This window comes from Danio rerio, chromosome 5 (genome assembly GCF_052040795.2).
Source record: "Danio rerio strain M-AB ecotype USA chromosome 5, GRCz13ab, whole genome shotgun sequence".
Classification (NCBI taxonomy): Eukaryota; Metazoa; Chordata; class Actinopteri; order Cypriniformes; family Danionidae; genus Danio; species Danio rerio.
The window spans coordinates 20,939,699-20,955,083 of record NC_141025.1 but is presented as its reverse complement, the minus strand read 5'-3'; the positions used below and the strand labels follow the sequence as shown (position 1 = coordinate 20,955,083).

The window sequence follows — 15,385 nt, the reverse complement described above, 5'->3', positions numbered from 1 at the left end:
GGTCGATTGAAGTCACACTGCAGATGGATATATTGAGTCTCTACCCAAAGATGAAACCTCAGCATTATAACCAAGCAGTTGGAAACTTCTGGAAGCTACATGCTACAAAGAATACTTCATCTGAGTTTGTTAAAGGAAGGATCAGTAAAGAGTAACTGATGGACGTCAGGATGGGTTTCTTCCATTTCTCAAGTGTAAGTACGTGCGGTTAAAGTTGTTGCCTCGTTTACTCTTGCTTGCAAATGTATTTAGTTGTGATTTGTTACTTGTAACCGCGTGTACTGTATCAGGTTAACTGGATATTTGATCTTATCGCGTGCAAAGTCACGTTAAAAACGCGACGCGTGCTGTTTGTTTATGGAGCTCCGTGCTAGAGTTCTGCTCCCGCGATTTATTCGGAAATTTATTCCCGCGCCGCAGAAATCTGGCGCGGGGACAGCTGCGGGAATAAATTTCCGAATAAATCGCGGGAGCGGTCGGTAACGGGTTTAATTTGGGACGGGAGCGGGCTGTCTAGCAATATCACGGATATTGCTATGCGAATTAGAAAGAGAGAGTCTGCGTGGTGCTTGTGTGTGTGTTAGTGCGCACGCGCGCGTATGAGAGAGAGAGAGAGAGAGAGAGAGAGAGAGAGAGAGAGAGAGAGAGAGAGAGAGAGAGAGAGAGAGAGAGAGAGAGAGAGAGAGAGAGAGAGAGAGAGAGAGAGCGAACGAACGAACGACAGCTTGGCTGTCTGGACTGTATACTGGGTGATTTTTGGTTGTGTTCTCCGCTCTAGCGGGACCGGGCGCGGCGGGCAGAAAACGGAGCGGGTTCTCAGGCTAAAACCTGGCGGGTGCGGGCGGAAGCGGGAGCGTTGTCATCCGGAGGTGTGTGTGTGTTTTTGTGTGTGTGTGGTATGGCGAGTACACGACTGTCTCCTTCGTTCGGTTATCCGTGGCACTATCCACTCGCCATAGTGTGGCAGCTAAAATCCACGTCTATACTATCGAGCGTGTATGAACTGTGATTACTTTTTAAATTGCTGATTAGCTATTGGCCATTTCCCTCTCTGACTGAAGGCAGTCGACCAATCGCGACAGACTGTCATCGGTCCAATCAGCGCAGATTAGCTCCGCGCTAAGGAGGGGTTTGGGAACAAATGAATCACTGGACGATTCATACAGGAGTCGCTGGGATAATTAGGTAAAAATAAATGCAGATTATAAGACCATGAAAGTGTTTTTTGACCTTGCATGCATATTAGACTGTTGTTGGAGACCCTTACAACCAGGATATGACCCTATTTCATGTATAATATGGGCTCTTTAAATCAATAGCACAAATAAAAAGATGTAGTGAGCCTAACGAACATCTTTTTTTACATATCCAAAAGAAGCAAATCTATATATTAAAAAAAAAAAAACAGCCATCGTGGCATACTGCAGACTGAACAAGTGAGATGGACAGTTTTTTTCACATTGAAAGTGTTAACTGACGTGGAAGACACATGTAGTACATCTGAACATGTCTGTATTGACTGCATCTTTTAATATAAGATGTAATAAATTAAATAAGAAAAACGTGCTAAATCTATGGCAGTAACAACATCTTTAAATGATTACCTCTATAAGACATACTATTCATTATTGTACCAACATTATTTAGCTTTGTAAGGAAATAAATACAGTGATAAACGCTGGTATTAAGCCTGACAGGTGCTTGATGGAGTAACGTTAAAAGATAAACAGATGTAACGTTAGCATATTCAGAACAGATATGTAAAAAACTAATAAATAATGTATAATATTCGTCACCATAGACTAGAATCGCCGCTTTTCTAAGCTGCCTATGATTTTACGACCACACAGCCATTTTACAAACAATTAAACACAATTTAATACGCTTTTGGTCGCTCTCTTTCGCGTATATGGTTGACTACAATGTTTGTTTAACTTACACAACAGATTTTGTAGACATCTGTGAAACATGAGTCACATTTTAAAGGGCGGTACAGCCTTATGTTCACTTGGCTTTATTTGTTTTACTCTCACTTACCTCCTTCTTCACGTTTCGCAGGAGTCTCTGACGGGTTTCGGCTTCTGGGAAAGAAATAACATACAGAAAATAAGAATTTATTAAACTGGGATAAATCAATAAGTTAAACGTGCGTATATTATGGTAAAACAAAAGCCGTGTTTTGCCTCACCTGCTGTTGTGTTTGCCATGATTGTTATTGTGCGGCTCGCTCTCTCCACTCCACAGACGACCAGCACTCGACTAGATGAAGCCTCAGCGGCTCTCTCTCTGACAGGCAGCAGGCGCCACTGAGAGATCACGTGACCCGCCGTAGTGACGAACTACAGTAGTAGTATCATGTAGTTATAATATTCCTCGAGTGAGTTTGCCGTAAGAAAATGATCTTTTATTTTATATATATATATATATATATATATATATATATATATATATATATATATATATATATATATATTTATATATTTATATATATAAATAATGTGTGTGTATACATATTTTTTCTTTCTCCTGTATTTTATTACTGTTTTAGTTTAGGTACTATCTTTGTTGTTGTATTTTAAAAAAAAAAAAAAAAAAAAGAAATGCCGTTAGGGCAGCCGCAAGTGTTTTGGTTTCTCGTAGGTAAAACCTAAGCTATAACGTTAGATATTTTCAGTTATTCTCATTTACACCTATTTATTGATTTATTTACATTCAAGCTCTCATATTATTCATTTATTCATTTTCTTGTCGGCTTAGTCCCTTTATTAATCCGGGGTCGCCACGGTGGAATGAACCACCAACTTATCCAGCACATTTTTACGCAGCGGATACCCTTCCAGCCGCAATTTCTGGGAAACATTCACACACACTACGGACAATTTAGCTTACCCAATTCACCTGTACTGCATGTCTTTGGACTGTGGGGGAAACCGGAGCACCCGAAGGAAACATGCAAACTCCACACAGAAACGCCAACTGAGCCGAGGATCGAACCAGCGACTCAGCGACCTTCTTGCTGTGAGGCGACAGCACTACCTACTGCTCCACTGCGTCGCCGCTCTCATATTAAAGAGCATAATTTATTGCTCAAGCCCAGTCCTGTATGTGGAACAAGCTGTCATTAAATGAATTCTGCTTTACGCCAGTAACATATCGACTATATTTGTCTAGGCTAGGGAAACAGACCTACCGATATACATTTTCTCTTCATTCATTAATTAATTCATTCATTTTCCTTTGGCTTAGTTCCTTAATTCATCAGGGGTTGCCACAGCAGAATGAACTTATCCAGCATAGGTTTTACACAGCGGATGCCCTTTCAGCTGCAACCCAGTACTGGGAAGCATCCATACACACTCATACAATACAGGCAATTTATTTTATTCAATTCACCTATACCGGATGTGTTTGGACTGTGGTGGGGGAAACCAGAGCACCTGGAGGAAGCCCATCCAAACGCAGGGAGAACAACATGCTAACTCCACACAGAAATGCCAACTGGCCCAAAGCCGCGATTCAAACCAGCAACCTTCTTGCTGTGAGGGGACAGTGTCACTGTGTCGCCCCACATTTTCTCTCATAATACAAAATTCTTTATAGGCTTTGTTGAAAATACATGGATAGTTTTGAATTTAACCTTTCTGCCTGCTTAACAGGATCTCATGAAGTGTTAATTTACGTTAACCAAACAAATATTGATCATGGAAAATGTTAAACAGCCTTGACGAATAGGTCACATGACTAGCTGATTGCACCCTATGGTGCACCTCCTGCTGTCAGGTTTTTGTTGTTGTTTTTTAAGCTACAGAATCTAATTTAAGCAATTAATATGGAAGGGTATTTGAGACGAAATTTGTTTTCTACAGCACAATTTAAATCAGAAAAAATAAATGAATTGTTTGCAATTTAAAGTTCACATGAAATCATTCATTCATTTTACTTAGGCTTAGTCTCTACAGAGGTCACCACAGCGAAATGAACCAACAGCTTTTCCAGCATGTTTTTTTTATGCAGCGGATGCCTTTCCAGCTGCAACCCAGTACTGGGAAACACCCATACACACTCTCATTCTCACACACACACATACACTATGCCCAATTTAATTTATTCAATTCACCTATAATGCATAACTTTGGACTGTGGGGGAAACTGGACCAGAAGAAACCCATGCCAACATAGAGAGAACACGCAAACTCCACACAGAAATGCTAACTGACCCAGCCTGGACTCAAATCAGCAACCTTCTTGCTGTGAGGCGACAGTGCTAACCACTGAGCCACCGTGTAAAATTAGCTTTTTTTTTTTTTTTGCAAGTGCAGATAGAATCTTGAGGTGAACAATTAATCCATACAAACTAATCAACTGAAAAAAACTGTATGTTTTAGGTAATCTTTAATCAAAATCTAGTTATCTGATACCACTCCGGAATGGCAGTGCTTCTCTGATGATGTCAGTCTGACGGCTTGGTCTTAATATCCTAAGCCACACCGCCACATTAGTTTGCCGTTGAAAGATTAGAAGAGGAGCACAAAAATAAACCTCATCTCTAAGATCCCATCTCAATTTTTTTTGGATCCCATCCCTACTCAAAATTCCATTTCAGATGGAAATATGTCAACATTTTCCAATAAAAGACTTCAGCAACTCATTCATTCATTCACTTTTGGCTTAGTCCCTTATATTATCAGGGATCACCACAGCAGAATGAACTGCCAACTTATCCAGCATATGTTTTACACATTGGATGCCCGACCAGCTGAACCTAGTACTGGAAAACACCCACAAACTCATTCACACACCTGCACTACAGCCAATTTATTTTATTTAATTCACCTATGCATGTCTTTGGAATGTGGGGAAAAAGGAGCACCCAGAGGAAACCCACATCAACACAGGAAGAACATGCAAACTCCACACAGAAATGCTAACTAACTCAGCTGAGACTCGAACCAGCAATGTTTTTGCTGTGAGGTGACAGTGCTAACCACTGAGCCACCGTGTAGCCCTCTGCAGCAACTCACTGATTTTAAATCCTGATTGAAAGCACATCTTGCTCCTCAGTGTTCGTTCATAAGACAGTCAATTTACCCCTTTTGCTGGACAATGTTCTCACTTTGAAATAGTCTAGCTGCAGGAACAGGTCAAAGAAAAATTTGTAACAATCTTACAGCACCAAACCCTTAGCAGCTACACATGTTGCTAAGCAACACAGTCGGGCCCCATTAACAGACCTAATTGAGTAAAGTCTGGGGAAACTCTGTGATCTTTTCACCACATCTCTTGGGAAAATGCCACCAAATTGTTGAGGTAAGAGTTACATTTCATCTAGACAACTAAGTCATGGTGCAATGTAAAAATAAGAAAGAAGGAAAAAATGATGATTTAAAATATTATGAACTGAGGTAAAAAGTTAAAGCAAAGCTTACATTAAAGATTGCGATTCTCAAATTCATTCTCTGTTAATACTACATTGGTTACCAAATGCTCCATGTTTTATTAAGTAATAAAAAACAGAACCATATTTAGAGTTGAAAATACAGAATATGGGATCATGGTGGGGCAGTGGGTAGCACGATCGCCTCACAGCAATAAGATGTGAAGTTTGCACATTCTCCCTGTGTTCGCGTGGGTGCTCTTCCTCCGGGTGCTCCGGTTTCCCCCACAGTCCAAAAATCTGCCGTATAAGTAAATTAAATAAGCTACATTGGCCGTAGTGTATGTGTGAGAATGTAAGAGTCTATTGGCGTTTCCCTTGGGTTGTGGCTGGAAGGGCATCTGCTGTGTAAAACATGTGCTTGATAATTTGGTGGTTCATTCCGCTGTGGCGACCCCTGATTACCATAAAGAGACTAAGCGGAAAAGAAAATGATTGAACGAATACAGAATATTCAATATTGTAAGTGTTTATGGTAATTTTGATCAGAGTTTTGGCAGCAAAAATCATGCTGAATGACTCTTCTTACTGAAAATGGTTAGTTAGAAGAAGGCACTGAATCAGAAATGAGCACGCAGAATCTGAATATGTATATTCTGGGCCTTGCCTTGGTAACAGCCTTGCCTGTTGTAGAAAAAAGCAGCCACTTGATACCAACAGGCTTGCTATTGGTCATCATTGAAAGACTGAGTCATACGTAATTAATTAATTCAAGGCTCTAGTGTGTGACCGCACTTATGCTGATTGTGTGGGCTGTTTGAGGGAAACCCCAACACAAACTTTGCTCCATTGCATAACATGGACTGAACTGGAAACCGTTTTAAGATGAATATGCATACATGTTTTCTGTGATGATCAGTGGTTGAAAGAGTACTGAAAAATCAAGTAAAAGTAGCATTACTTGACCAGAAATGTAGTAGTAGTAGTAGTAAAAGTATCTGTTGTAAATATTACTCAACATATGAGTAAAAAGTAGAGCTTTTAAAAGTGCTCAAGAGTATTGAGTATTACACTTTGAAAAGTACATGTGGTTACATGCAGTTTGTGCAGGGATGTGTCAACGTAACATTCTGTAGTGCATCTTCTTTTATTCCTATATTCATTTGTTCCTTCCTTCCTTTATTTGTTCCTTTCTTCATTCCTCCCTTCATTAGTTCACTCATTTATTCATTCGTTCTTTCAGATTTTTGTTATTTCCTTCATTAGGACTTTTGTTCATTCATTCGATTGTTCCTTCCTTACAGTAGTTTGTTCAGTCCTTCAACGAATCCTTCCTTCATTTATTTGGTCCTTCCTTCATTCCTCCCTTCATTCGTTTGCTCATTCATTTATTCTTTCATTCAAATTTTGTTCCTTCCTTCATTAGGTCCTTTGTTCATTCATTTATTCGTTCATTCTTTCAATCCTTCCTTAGCTAGTTCAGTCCTTCCTTGAATCCTTTTTTTTATTTGATCCTTCCTTCCATTCTTCATTTGTTCCATTTAGAAAATGTTTGAGGCTGTTTAGTGATTTCAGTCATCATACAGTCATCATCCTTCATTTTCTCATCAGTGACATGCAGTCTATTAAAAGTCTCTGGGTCATTGCGTGTAAAAATTTTGGACATCTTCTTGGACACTTTTAATGCTTCCAAAAGGTTTGCAGGGGGAATTAAATGTATGAATGTATTTAAATTACATCAAATTTGTTAATAAAATGTATACGTTTTCAGTGTTTTGAAGGTTATTAAGTGACTATTTTAAAGGTTACTATAGGTCAAACTATACAAATTTTGTGTCATTTTTTTAGGTTACAATCAGATAAAAACACCTATTTTACAAGAAACATGTTTTGTGAACACATAAGATGTCTATCGGTGCTCTAGAACTGCCAGTTTCAGACTGTTGAATGATATTTTTTCTAGCATTGACTGGCGCATTATGCATTCACAATCAGGCAAAGAATTCTGACCCAGATTTGGCATAAAGCTGGCACAGCAGGCATTCATCCGGCACTGGCATACAGTATGTGGGCCAAACATGGCCAGGGTTTGGCACACACTACTTGGTCCAGATGTTAAAATTAGTATCTGGCCCAAATGATAAAAATTGTGGGCCATGTCTGTTTGGCCTATCTTCACCCAAATTTAAAATACATTTAAATAATTTTAGAATAAAGAAAAAAATTCTACCAACCAGGTCATTACGAAAAAAAAAGCACGCCCATAGCACACATACAGCGCAATGGGTTTATCATTTACATTGCAAACTTGACACAACAACAAATCTGGCCCAGTTCTATTATCAGTTATTAATTTGGCTGATACTTGGCCCAGATATGGTCCATGTTTGGCCCTTGTCTTGAAGCCAGACTTGGTCCAGTCATGTAGCGTAATTCACTGCGACATGTGGGCCAAGCTAAAGTTGATTGTGTGGGCCAGAAAATTTTCCCTATGTGGGATGGTATAAACCATTATAGGGGGATCAAATGTATACTTATATTTTACATTTTTAATTATTAATATTTAAGATATAGATCAGAGATCCCCCCCCCCCCCCCCCCCCCCCCCATTGATCTTGTTTTGATGTCCTTCAGGTGGGATCAAGCATTAATTAGGCGGGTCAATCCCCCCCAAACCCTAGGAATTGTGTTGGTTCAACTCAAATTAAATAAGTAACTGTAACAGGCAGCAAAAGTCATTTTTTGAACGGAGAAGAACTGCTCATAAAAATATTACACTTTTTGGAAATTTGGGGAGTTTGTTTCCCTAGTTTGTTTCTCTGATATGTTTTGCAGTTTAAAATTTAGAAAAGATTTGGATAGACAGCAGGAAACAACACATCAAAGTGACTGATCAATGGCAATGCAGCTGGTAAATAAAATAATGTTAGAATTTTCTAAAGTTCTTTTTTTCCTGTTTTGTTTTGTGACAATCTTTAACTAGACATACTACACATATCAAAGAAAATCACCCCCCAAGGTTTAACATATAGAGCCAATATTCTAAATAACACTGAGCATCTGGCAATGAAAAAAATAGCAAGTCAATTAAGCTGCACAGCTGTTCACAGCAAGAGAGATGAAACCTGGAAATCACACAGAAGTACATAAACACTGCAGACTGGAGGTTTATGACTACATCAATCGTATTTATCTAAAGAACACATGTAATGCAGTATCGACTAAAATTTTTAGGGGGAGTATTTATAGATTTATTAGCACAGACAGTTAAATTTTTTGTTTCACAAATAACTTTTGCAACACATGGCAATGTCCACTAGATGGAGACCTTAAAACACCAATAGAAAAACAGGCGTAATAGAGAATGTGTATGCCTCTCTCCCTCTATCTCTCTCTCTCTGTCTAATATACATATATAAATTACAGATTTTTTTATACGGCATAGTAATTTCAAAATGTAGTTATTTTAGAATAAGGATAAAGTACAGTCCCTTATATGGTGAAAATACAGTATATCAAATAACATAAAATTCGCAGTGCTCCTCGTGAAAACACAATACTAACACTTTGCAGAAAGAGCAGGGGGGATCACGCTGCTGTCTGTCCACAGGCTGATCCGTCAGAAAGGTTGCTGGACACAGTGATGATGATCGGACAGGTGAGGGCAGACCTAAAGGAGAAAACTGTCATGCAGATTGAGCTGGTGAGAAGAGATACAGGGGATTTAGGTGGACAGGAGGCCAAACCAATCAAAACCACGCAAATCCATGGTGCGCATGACTTGTGGAGCGGAAGAGCGAAATCACCAGGCCAAAAGTTTTATCTAACATACAATAAGAAAACTCCCATTCACTCACTATATCCTTTGACTTATAATCCCTGATTAATCAGCGATCGCCACAACAAAGTGAACCGCCAATTACTATCGCATATGTCTTATGTGGCGAATGTCCTCTCCAGCAGCAAAATGACAAACTGTAAAACTCAATATATTTTTCTTAAAAGGCTGCAGCCTATGTCGAATTCAGAAATGCTTGTCATTAGTGAAACTGGCGGCCTTAAAATTAGATCCAGTCAGCAATTCTTTACAATGGCAGGCCGTTTTAACATTTAATCCATAAAATGTATTAGTATTCAGTCTATAGTATTCAGGCTAATGGCCTTGATGGGTATCAACAGGCCAAGCATTCTGCAGCAAAGGTGGTTGCAGAAGTAAAAACTCGGAGTGGGAAGAGTTCGGAGAGACCTTGGAGGAAGACTACGGGTCGCATCCAAAGAGATTCTGGCAAATCGTCCGGTGCCCTTAGGAAGGGAAAGCAGTTCCACACTGATACTGTTTACAGCGAAAGTGGGGAGCTAATGACCTCGACTGGGGATGTTGTCGGACAGTGGAAGGAATACTTTGAGGATCTCCTCAACCCCACTGACATGTCTTTCATTGAGGTAGCAGAGACTGGCGATGCAGGGGTGGACTCACCCATCACCCAAGCTGAGGTCACAGAGGTAGCTTGCAAGCTCTGCAGTGGCAAAGCTACAGGGGTAGATACACCCTGTGTATCTCAGGTCTCTGGATGTTGTGGGGCTGCCTTGGCTGACACGTCTCTACAATATTGCATGAAGGTTGATGACAGTGTCTCTAAACTGGGCAAGTGGGATGGTGGTTCCCATTTTTAAGAAAGGGGACAGAAAGGTGTGCTCCAACTATCGGGGGATCACACTCCTTAGCCTCTATGGGAAAGTCTATGACAGGAGGAGGATCCGGCTGATGGTGGAATCTAGGATCCAGAAATAACAATGAGGTTTTCGTCCATGCTGTGGTGCACTGGACCAGCTCTATACCCTCGCTAGCGTGCTCGAGGGTTCATGGGAGAACCAGTCTACATTTGTAAAGGCATTCGAACTTGTCCCTCATGGCATTCTGTGGAGGATGCTCTAGGAGTATGGGGTCAGAAGCGCTTTGTTAAGGGCTGTCTGTTTCCTGTATAAACTGAGTAAGAGTTTGGTTCACATTGCAGGCAATAAGTAAGACATGTTTCCAGTGCATGTTGGATTTTGGCAGGGCTGCCCTTTGTCACCAATTCTGTTGAATTGCTGTATGAATTTCTGTGCACAGCCCTGGGGCAGAGGGGGTCCGGGTACGGGGATGGACCAGTTATAGGCAGATGATGTTGCTCTGCTGGCTTCATCAGACATGGACCTTCAGCATGCACTGGGGTAGTTTGCTGCCAAGTGGGACGCGATTTGGATGAGAATCAGCACCTCTAAGTCCGAGGCCATGGTGCTCCACTGGAAAAAGGTGGTTTGCCATCTCCAGATTTGAGGAAATTCCTTACCCCAGGTGGAGGAGTTCAAGTATCTTGGGGTTTTGTTCACAAGTGAGGGAAGGACGGAACATGAGATTGACAGGCAGATTGGTGCAGTGGCAGCAGTAATGCAGTCGATGTGCCAGTCCGTTGTGATAAAGAAGGAGCTGAGCCGAAAGGCAAAGCTTCAATTCATTGGTCAATCTACGTTCCTAAGTTCACCTATGGTCATGAGTTTGGGTCATGACTGAACGGACAAGATCTCGGATACAAGTGGCCAGGATGAGTTTCCTTCGCAGGGTGGCAGGGCGCACCCTTATGGATAGGGTGAGGTGCTCTGATGCCTGGGAGGAGCTCGGAGTAGAGCAGCTGCTCCTCCACATCGAGAGAAGTCAGCTGAGGTGGCTTGGGCATCTGTTTTGGATGCCTCCTGGACACCTACCTTGGAAGGTGTTCCAGGCATATCCCACCAGGAGAAGGCCTCGAGGAAGACCCAGCACACGCTGGAGGGACTTTGTCTCTCGGCTGGCCTGGGAACACCTCTGGATCCCCCCCAGAGGAGCTGAAGGAAATGTCTGGGGAGAGGAAAGCTGAGACTCAAACCAGTGACTTTCTTGCTGTGAGGCAACAGTGCTAACCACTGAGCAACAGTGTCGCCGAGATCAAAATTAGAAAACAATATTTAAATCTTCATCATTTTTAAAGGAATTTAGTGTCTCTCATAAATAATATTTTGATCTACACTACTAAACTTCATTCATTTTACGGGGTTCAATGATCTAAAAAAAGTAAGCATCAAATCAAAGTTCTAATATACTGTAAGCTGTTATGTCACATTATAGAGTGCTGTTTATTTTCTGAAGATGCTGGGTCACATTATGTCAGAGTTTGAGTTTCAGACAAACTGTGATGGTAATGTTATGAATATCATGCTAATGAATTTCATTAGTTTCATTAGTAAAATATAGGACGATTCTCATCATGCCAGTAAATAATAGAGCATAAAACATGAACTAATATATAAAACAGTGCAGCATAAAGCAACAGCTGGTATTGTTTGGATTTCAGCCATGTCTTCACACAATAGAGCAAATGTCAGTCTGGCGTTCAGCAGCGCCTTGTGTGATCTGAGTGGACATTCACTGATGAGCAACAAGGCATGTTGGGGAAGACCCTGTCAGCCTGATGTTCTTTTAACCGCACACATAAAGTCTCTTTGACAGCAGCAACTCACCTCAGCTTGATCGCAGGAGGTTTACTGTGCTCCGGGACTCCACTGCCCTTTTAACCTGATACAGCATTCTTAATCATCTGAACAGTTTTTAGGTCTGCTTGCTGGAAGTTTTGAGTGTTATCCTGTTTTTTTCCTGGGATATCATGAAAAAAACTCCTGCCTCTTATTTATTTTTTTTACCTAATTGTAAAACATAAATATTCTGTATTGGCACCAACGGTTTTACACTCTCAAAAAAATGAACCAAAACCTGATTTTTTTAAAGTAACAACACAATATATAATAACAAAAGGCAGTTAGAGTTTCCACCTTTAAATTGCTGGGTATGCAAATATCCTCTGATCTATCATGGGCCCACATTAAGTACATGATTTCAAAGGTGCATCACACAATATACTTTCTTTGTGAAGCCAAAAATCCAGTCTTCCTTGTGATGTTCTAATGCATGTGTACTTGACCTTTATACGGCCAGTTCTTGAGTATGCCAGTCCAGCCTTGGGTGGACTACCCAAAAGTCTCTCTGAGAAGTTAGAGAAGATCCAATAGTGATGCTGTAAGATAATAGATATTCCGACATCAACTTTTCCAACACTGAATGAAAGGTGTGAGGAAACCGCCAAACATACTCTCACTAAAATACTCAATGACAGTTTATCACCACTGCATTGTTTCCTGCCTAAGGCTCCAGTGTCATCCTACCTTCTTTGGTGACTCAACACATTTGCTATAACCAGGAGTAAAACTAAACATCATGAACTCTCCTTTATTCCTTGTGCTCTAAAATTGTTGCATAGATAACTTTAATTTATAGTGTTTGATGCTTTAATGACTGTTTTTACTTTGTTTGTTTATCATGTTATTTAGTAGTATTTTTATTAATCAAGTATTGATTCAAGTGTGTGTTTGACGCATTTCAGGGAAGTGTGCTGCACTGTAAAACCCAACAGTCAACTTTATCAAATGAAATAAAGTGTAGTTAACTCAAAATTGACTGAAAGTTAATTACTGTATACTCATTTGAAAAGAGTTTTGAACTTAGTGTTGAAGGTAATGAGTTAATTAAATACCTCATTACTTCAACCTAATGGAGTTAGTTCACAATACTCATATAAATTAGTTTAACTCAAATGGTTAGTAGCAATCGGATTCCTCAAATTGTTTGAGTTGCCTTAACTTATTGGGTTTTACAGTACTCAGTTGGTTTGAATTCTCTTCATTTCTCGGGTTTCACTGTGCTCAAATTGCTTCGTTTACTCAAATGGATTATGTTCACAGTACTCATTAGGATTAGTTTTTGAACTTAAATGGTTTGCTGCAATCGGTTTCCTCAAATAGTTAAAGTTACCTTAACTTTTGGGTTTTAGAGTGTGCAATATCCTGTCCTGTCAATTGTTTTACATAAACTAAACTAATAAAAATTTTGATTCCCAAAGAACCTTTTATCCAACAGTTTTTAAAGAAATCATGTATTATTAGAGTGAAGAACATTTTAATTTAAAGATCCTTTTTCCACTTTCATGAATGTAATAGGTTCTTTATGGAACCATTAATGCAATAACAAACATTCTTGCTGCCTAAATTTTTAAGTTGAATCACATAAACTTTTCTAGTCATTTCAAACTACATCAAGGGCCCTTAGAATCGTCCTAACCTCCCAAAACCCTGCCAGGCCTGTCCCCAACGCCACCTGTACAGTAAAAAAGTTGAATCAACTTACATCACAGTGACTAAAAATATTAAGTTCAACAAAACCATTTAGTTGAAACCTGATTAACATATTAAATTAAAGCAACATCAAAATATTTGTTGTCTTGACTTTTTGTCATTGCATTTTTTACAGTGTGATATAACTAACAGCTGGGTGTTCAACTGTTACTCAAATCTTTTGAAAATGAGCAAAAAAAATAACAAGTCACAACTAGGAATTGTGCATTTCAATGTGTTGCAAAGTCCCTTTGCATTGTATGAAATAATTTGTATGAAAATGTGAGATATTTAAAAGGAGGCGTGGCACCCAACCCTGCCCCTAAACCCAACCATCATTGGGTGATGAGTAAATCGTGCTAAATTGTACAAATTAGATCTTATGAATTCATACTAATTAGCCACTAAATCAAAAAGTTACGAATTGCCATGAGATTGCGTTGAATATTCGCTACATCACAGCTATTCTGTAAATGTGTTTTCATCTCGCTTTATTCACATTAACCCTTTTTGCCCAAAGTCAAAACCACTTCAAGCGAGTGTAAAAACGTTAAGTGAATGAAAGTTATTTTACTTAAAATTGGGTGTATGCACTTGTTTCTCAAGCTATATTTCAAAATGTGCATTAACACAGGATGATGGAAGCACTATTATATATGTAAATATTCACATTTTTGCCAAGATGAAATTCAATATCAGGGACCATTTCAAATATTTTATATCACTGTTTAAATGTTCTACACAAAACAATCCATACATTAAACAGGAATTCATAAGTAAGTGCTTGTATATTGACTGTGAATAAATCAGAAAACCTGGCAGGCCGTTCCAAAGTTTCTGGTTTTATTTTAGGTCTCAGGGATGTAATTTGCAGTGTAAAAGCTTATATGTGCAGAGCCAAAATAACTTCTTCCTATTACATTTGCCTGGTGTAATGTAGTTAGCTGCCTTTTAGCCCACACTTTTTATCCAAAGCTTCTTCAAGTGTGTAATCCATTACTCAAGCAGAATGCAGCTTTCAGATATTGTTTCTTTTTGAACACAACCCAAAAAGGACTCAAAGGATTTATCCACTCAAGTTTACACACAACTAGGCCAAAAGACATGCGCAAACTAATTGGGTGAAAAACTTTGAAAGTATAGGTTAAGTGGTTTGTAATTAGGAGGAGTGACATCAGTACCGGTCAGTGACAGGTAGCACTTGTAAATAGGAGCGAAAGGCTAAAAATAAAGTCATTGTCGGATTTTGTTACAGGACTGCAGACAAATGGGGTCTTCTTCCAATGACAAGTTCAAGTTACAGTTAAATAACTTCTAAGGTGGGAGAAGATATTTATTTGTTAAAGAGCACAGGAAGTGGTTTTAAGCCAGCTTCTGTTAGAATTAGTCTGTAGGACTGTAAAGCTGTGAGTTTGGTTTTATTTTTGCTGTCTTCTGAAACTTTCATTATTTTAAATAATACTAACGTTCTCTCAGGCCACTTTACATTTTGACATGGTGTCAGTGAAAAAGGAAATTTAGTCTGCGGTATGGTACAAGCAAGCAATGCCAAATATTCAGTGATTATGGTTGCAGCAGTAAAGGCCATGAAACATGCTTTGTGTCAAATCAAATTGCTGTGATCCTATTTTAAAATCATTCGAATGTTATTTGAAGCAAAAGTAGAGTTCAACTTAAAGGAGTTCACCTATCACTTGTCACAAACCTGTTTTAGTTTCTTTCTTCAGTTCAACACACACAAAAAATATATATTTTCAAAGAATGTAAAAT

At 39.3% G+C, this 15,385-nt stretch overlaps 2 protein-coding genes and 1 long non-coding RNA gene across 6 annotated transcripts in view; 1 reads left to right on the top strand and 2 right to left on the bottom strand.

The window, feature by feature from the left end:
- sgsm1a (small G protein signaling modulator 1a) overlaps positions 1–2,261 on the bottom strand; it is a 766,057-nt gene extending 763,796 nt beyond the window's left edge. For all 3 annotated transcript variants that reach the window (XR_015491053.1, XM_087253342.1, XM_087253341.1), the window contains exons 1-2: positions 2,189–2,261; positions 2,038–2,081 (exon numbers count right to left, since the gene is read on the bottom strand). Coding sequence is in view for 2 of the 3 variants with exons in the window: in XM_087253342.1 (XP_087109468.1) it covers positions 2,038–2,081; positions 2,189–2,207 (63 nt within the window). In the remaining variant the exon portion in view is untranslated. The remainder of the gene's footprint in view (positions 1–2,037; positions 2,082–2,188) is intronic.
- Positions 2,262–2,592: 331 nt separating this feature from the next.
- Positions 2,593–6,800, bottom strand: LOC147843928 (uncharacterized). The gene is made up of 2 exons (XR_015491115.1): positions 5,840–6,800; positions 2,593–3,953 (listed from the first exon to the last, which is right to left on the bottom strand). It is a non-coding gene; the product is annotated as an uncharacterized LOC147843928 (long non-coding RNA).
- slc6a4b (solute carrier family 6 member 4b) overlaps positions 5,202–15,385 on the top strand; it is a 39,568-nt gene continuing 29,384 nt past the window's right edge. Inside the window, exon 1 of one of the 2 annotated variants that reach the window (XM_087252827.1) lies at positions 5,202–5,307. The gene's annotated coding sequence lies outside the window, so the exon portion shown is untranslated. The remainder of the gene's footprint in view (positions 5,308–15,385) is intronic. The other variant, XM_087252826.1, reaches the window with a different exon arrangement.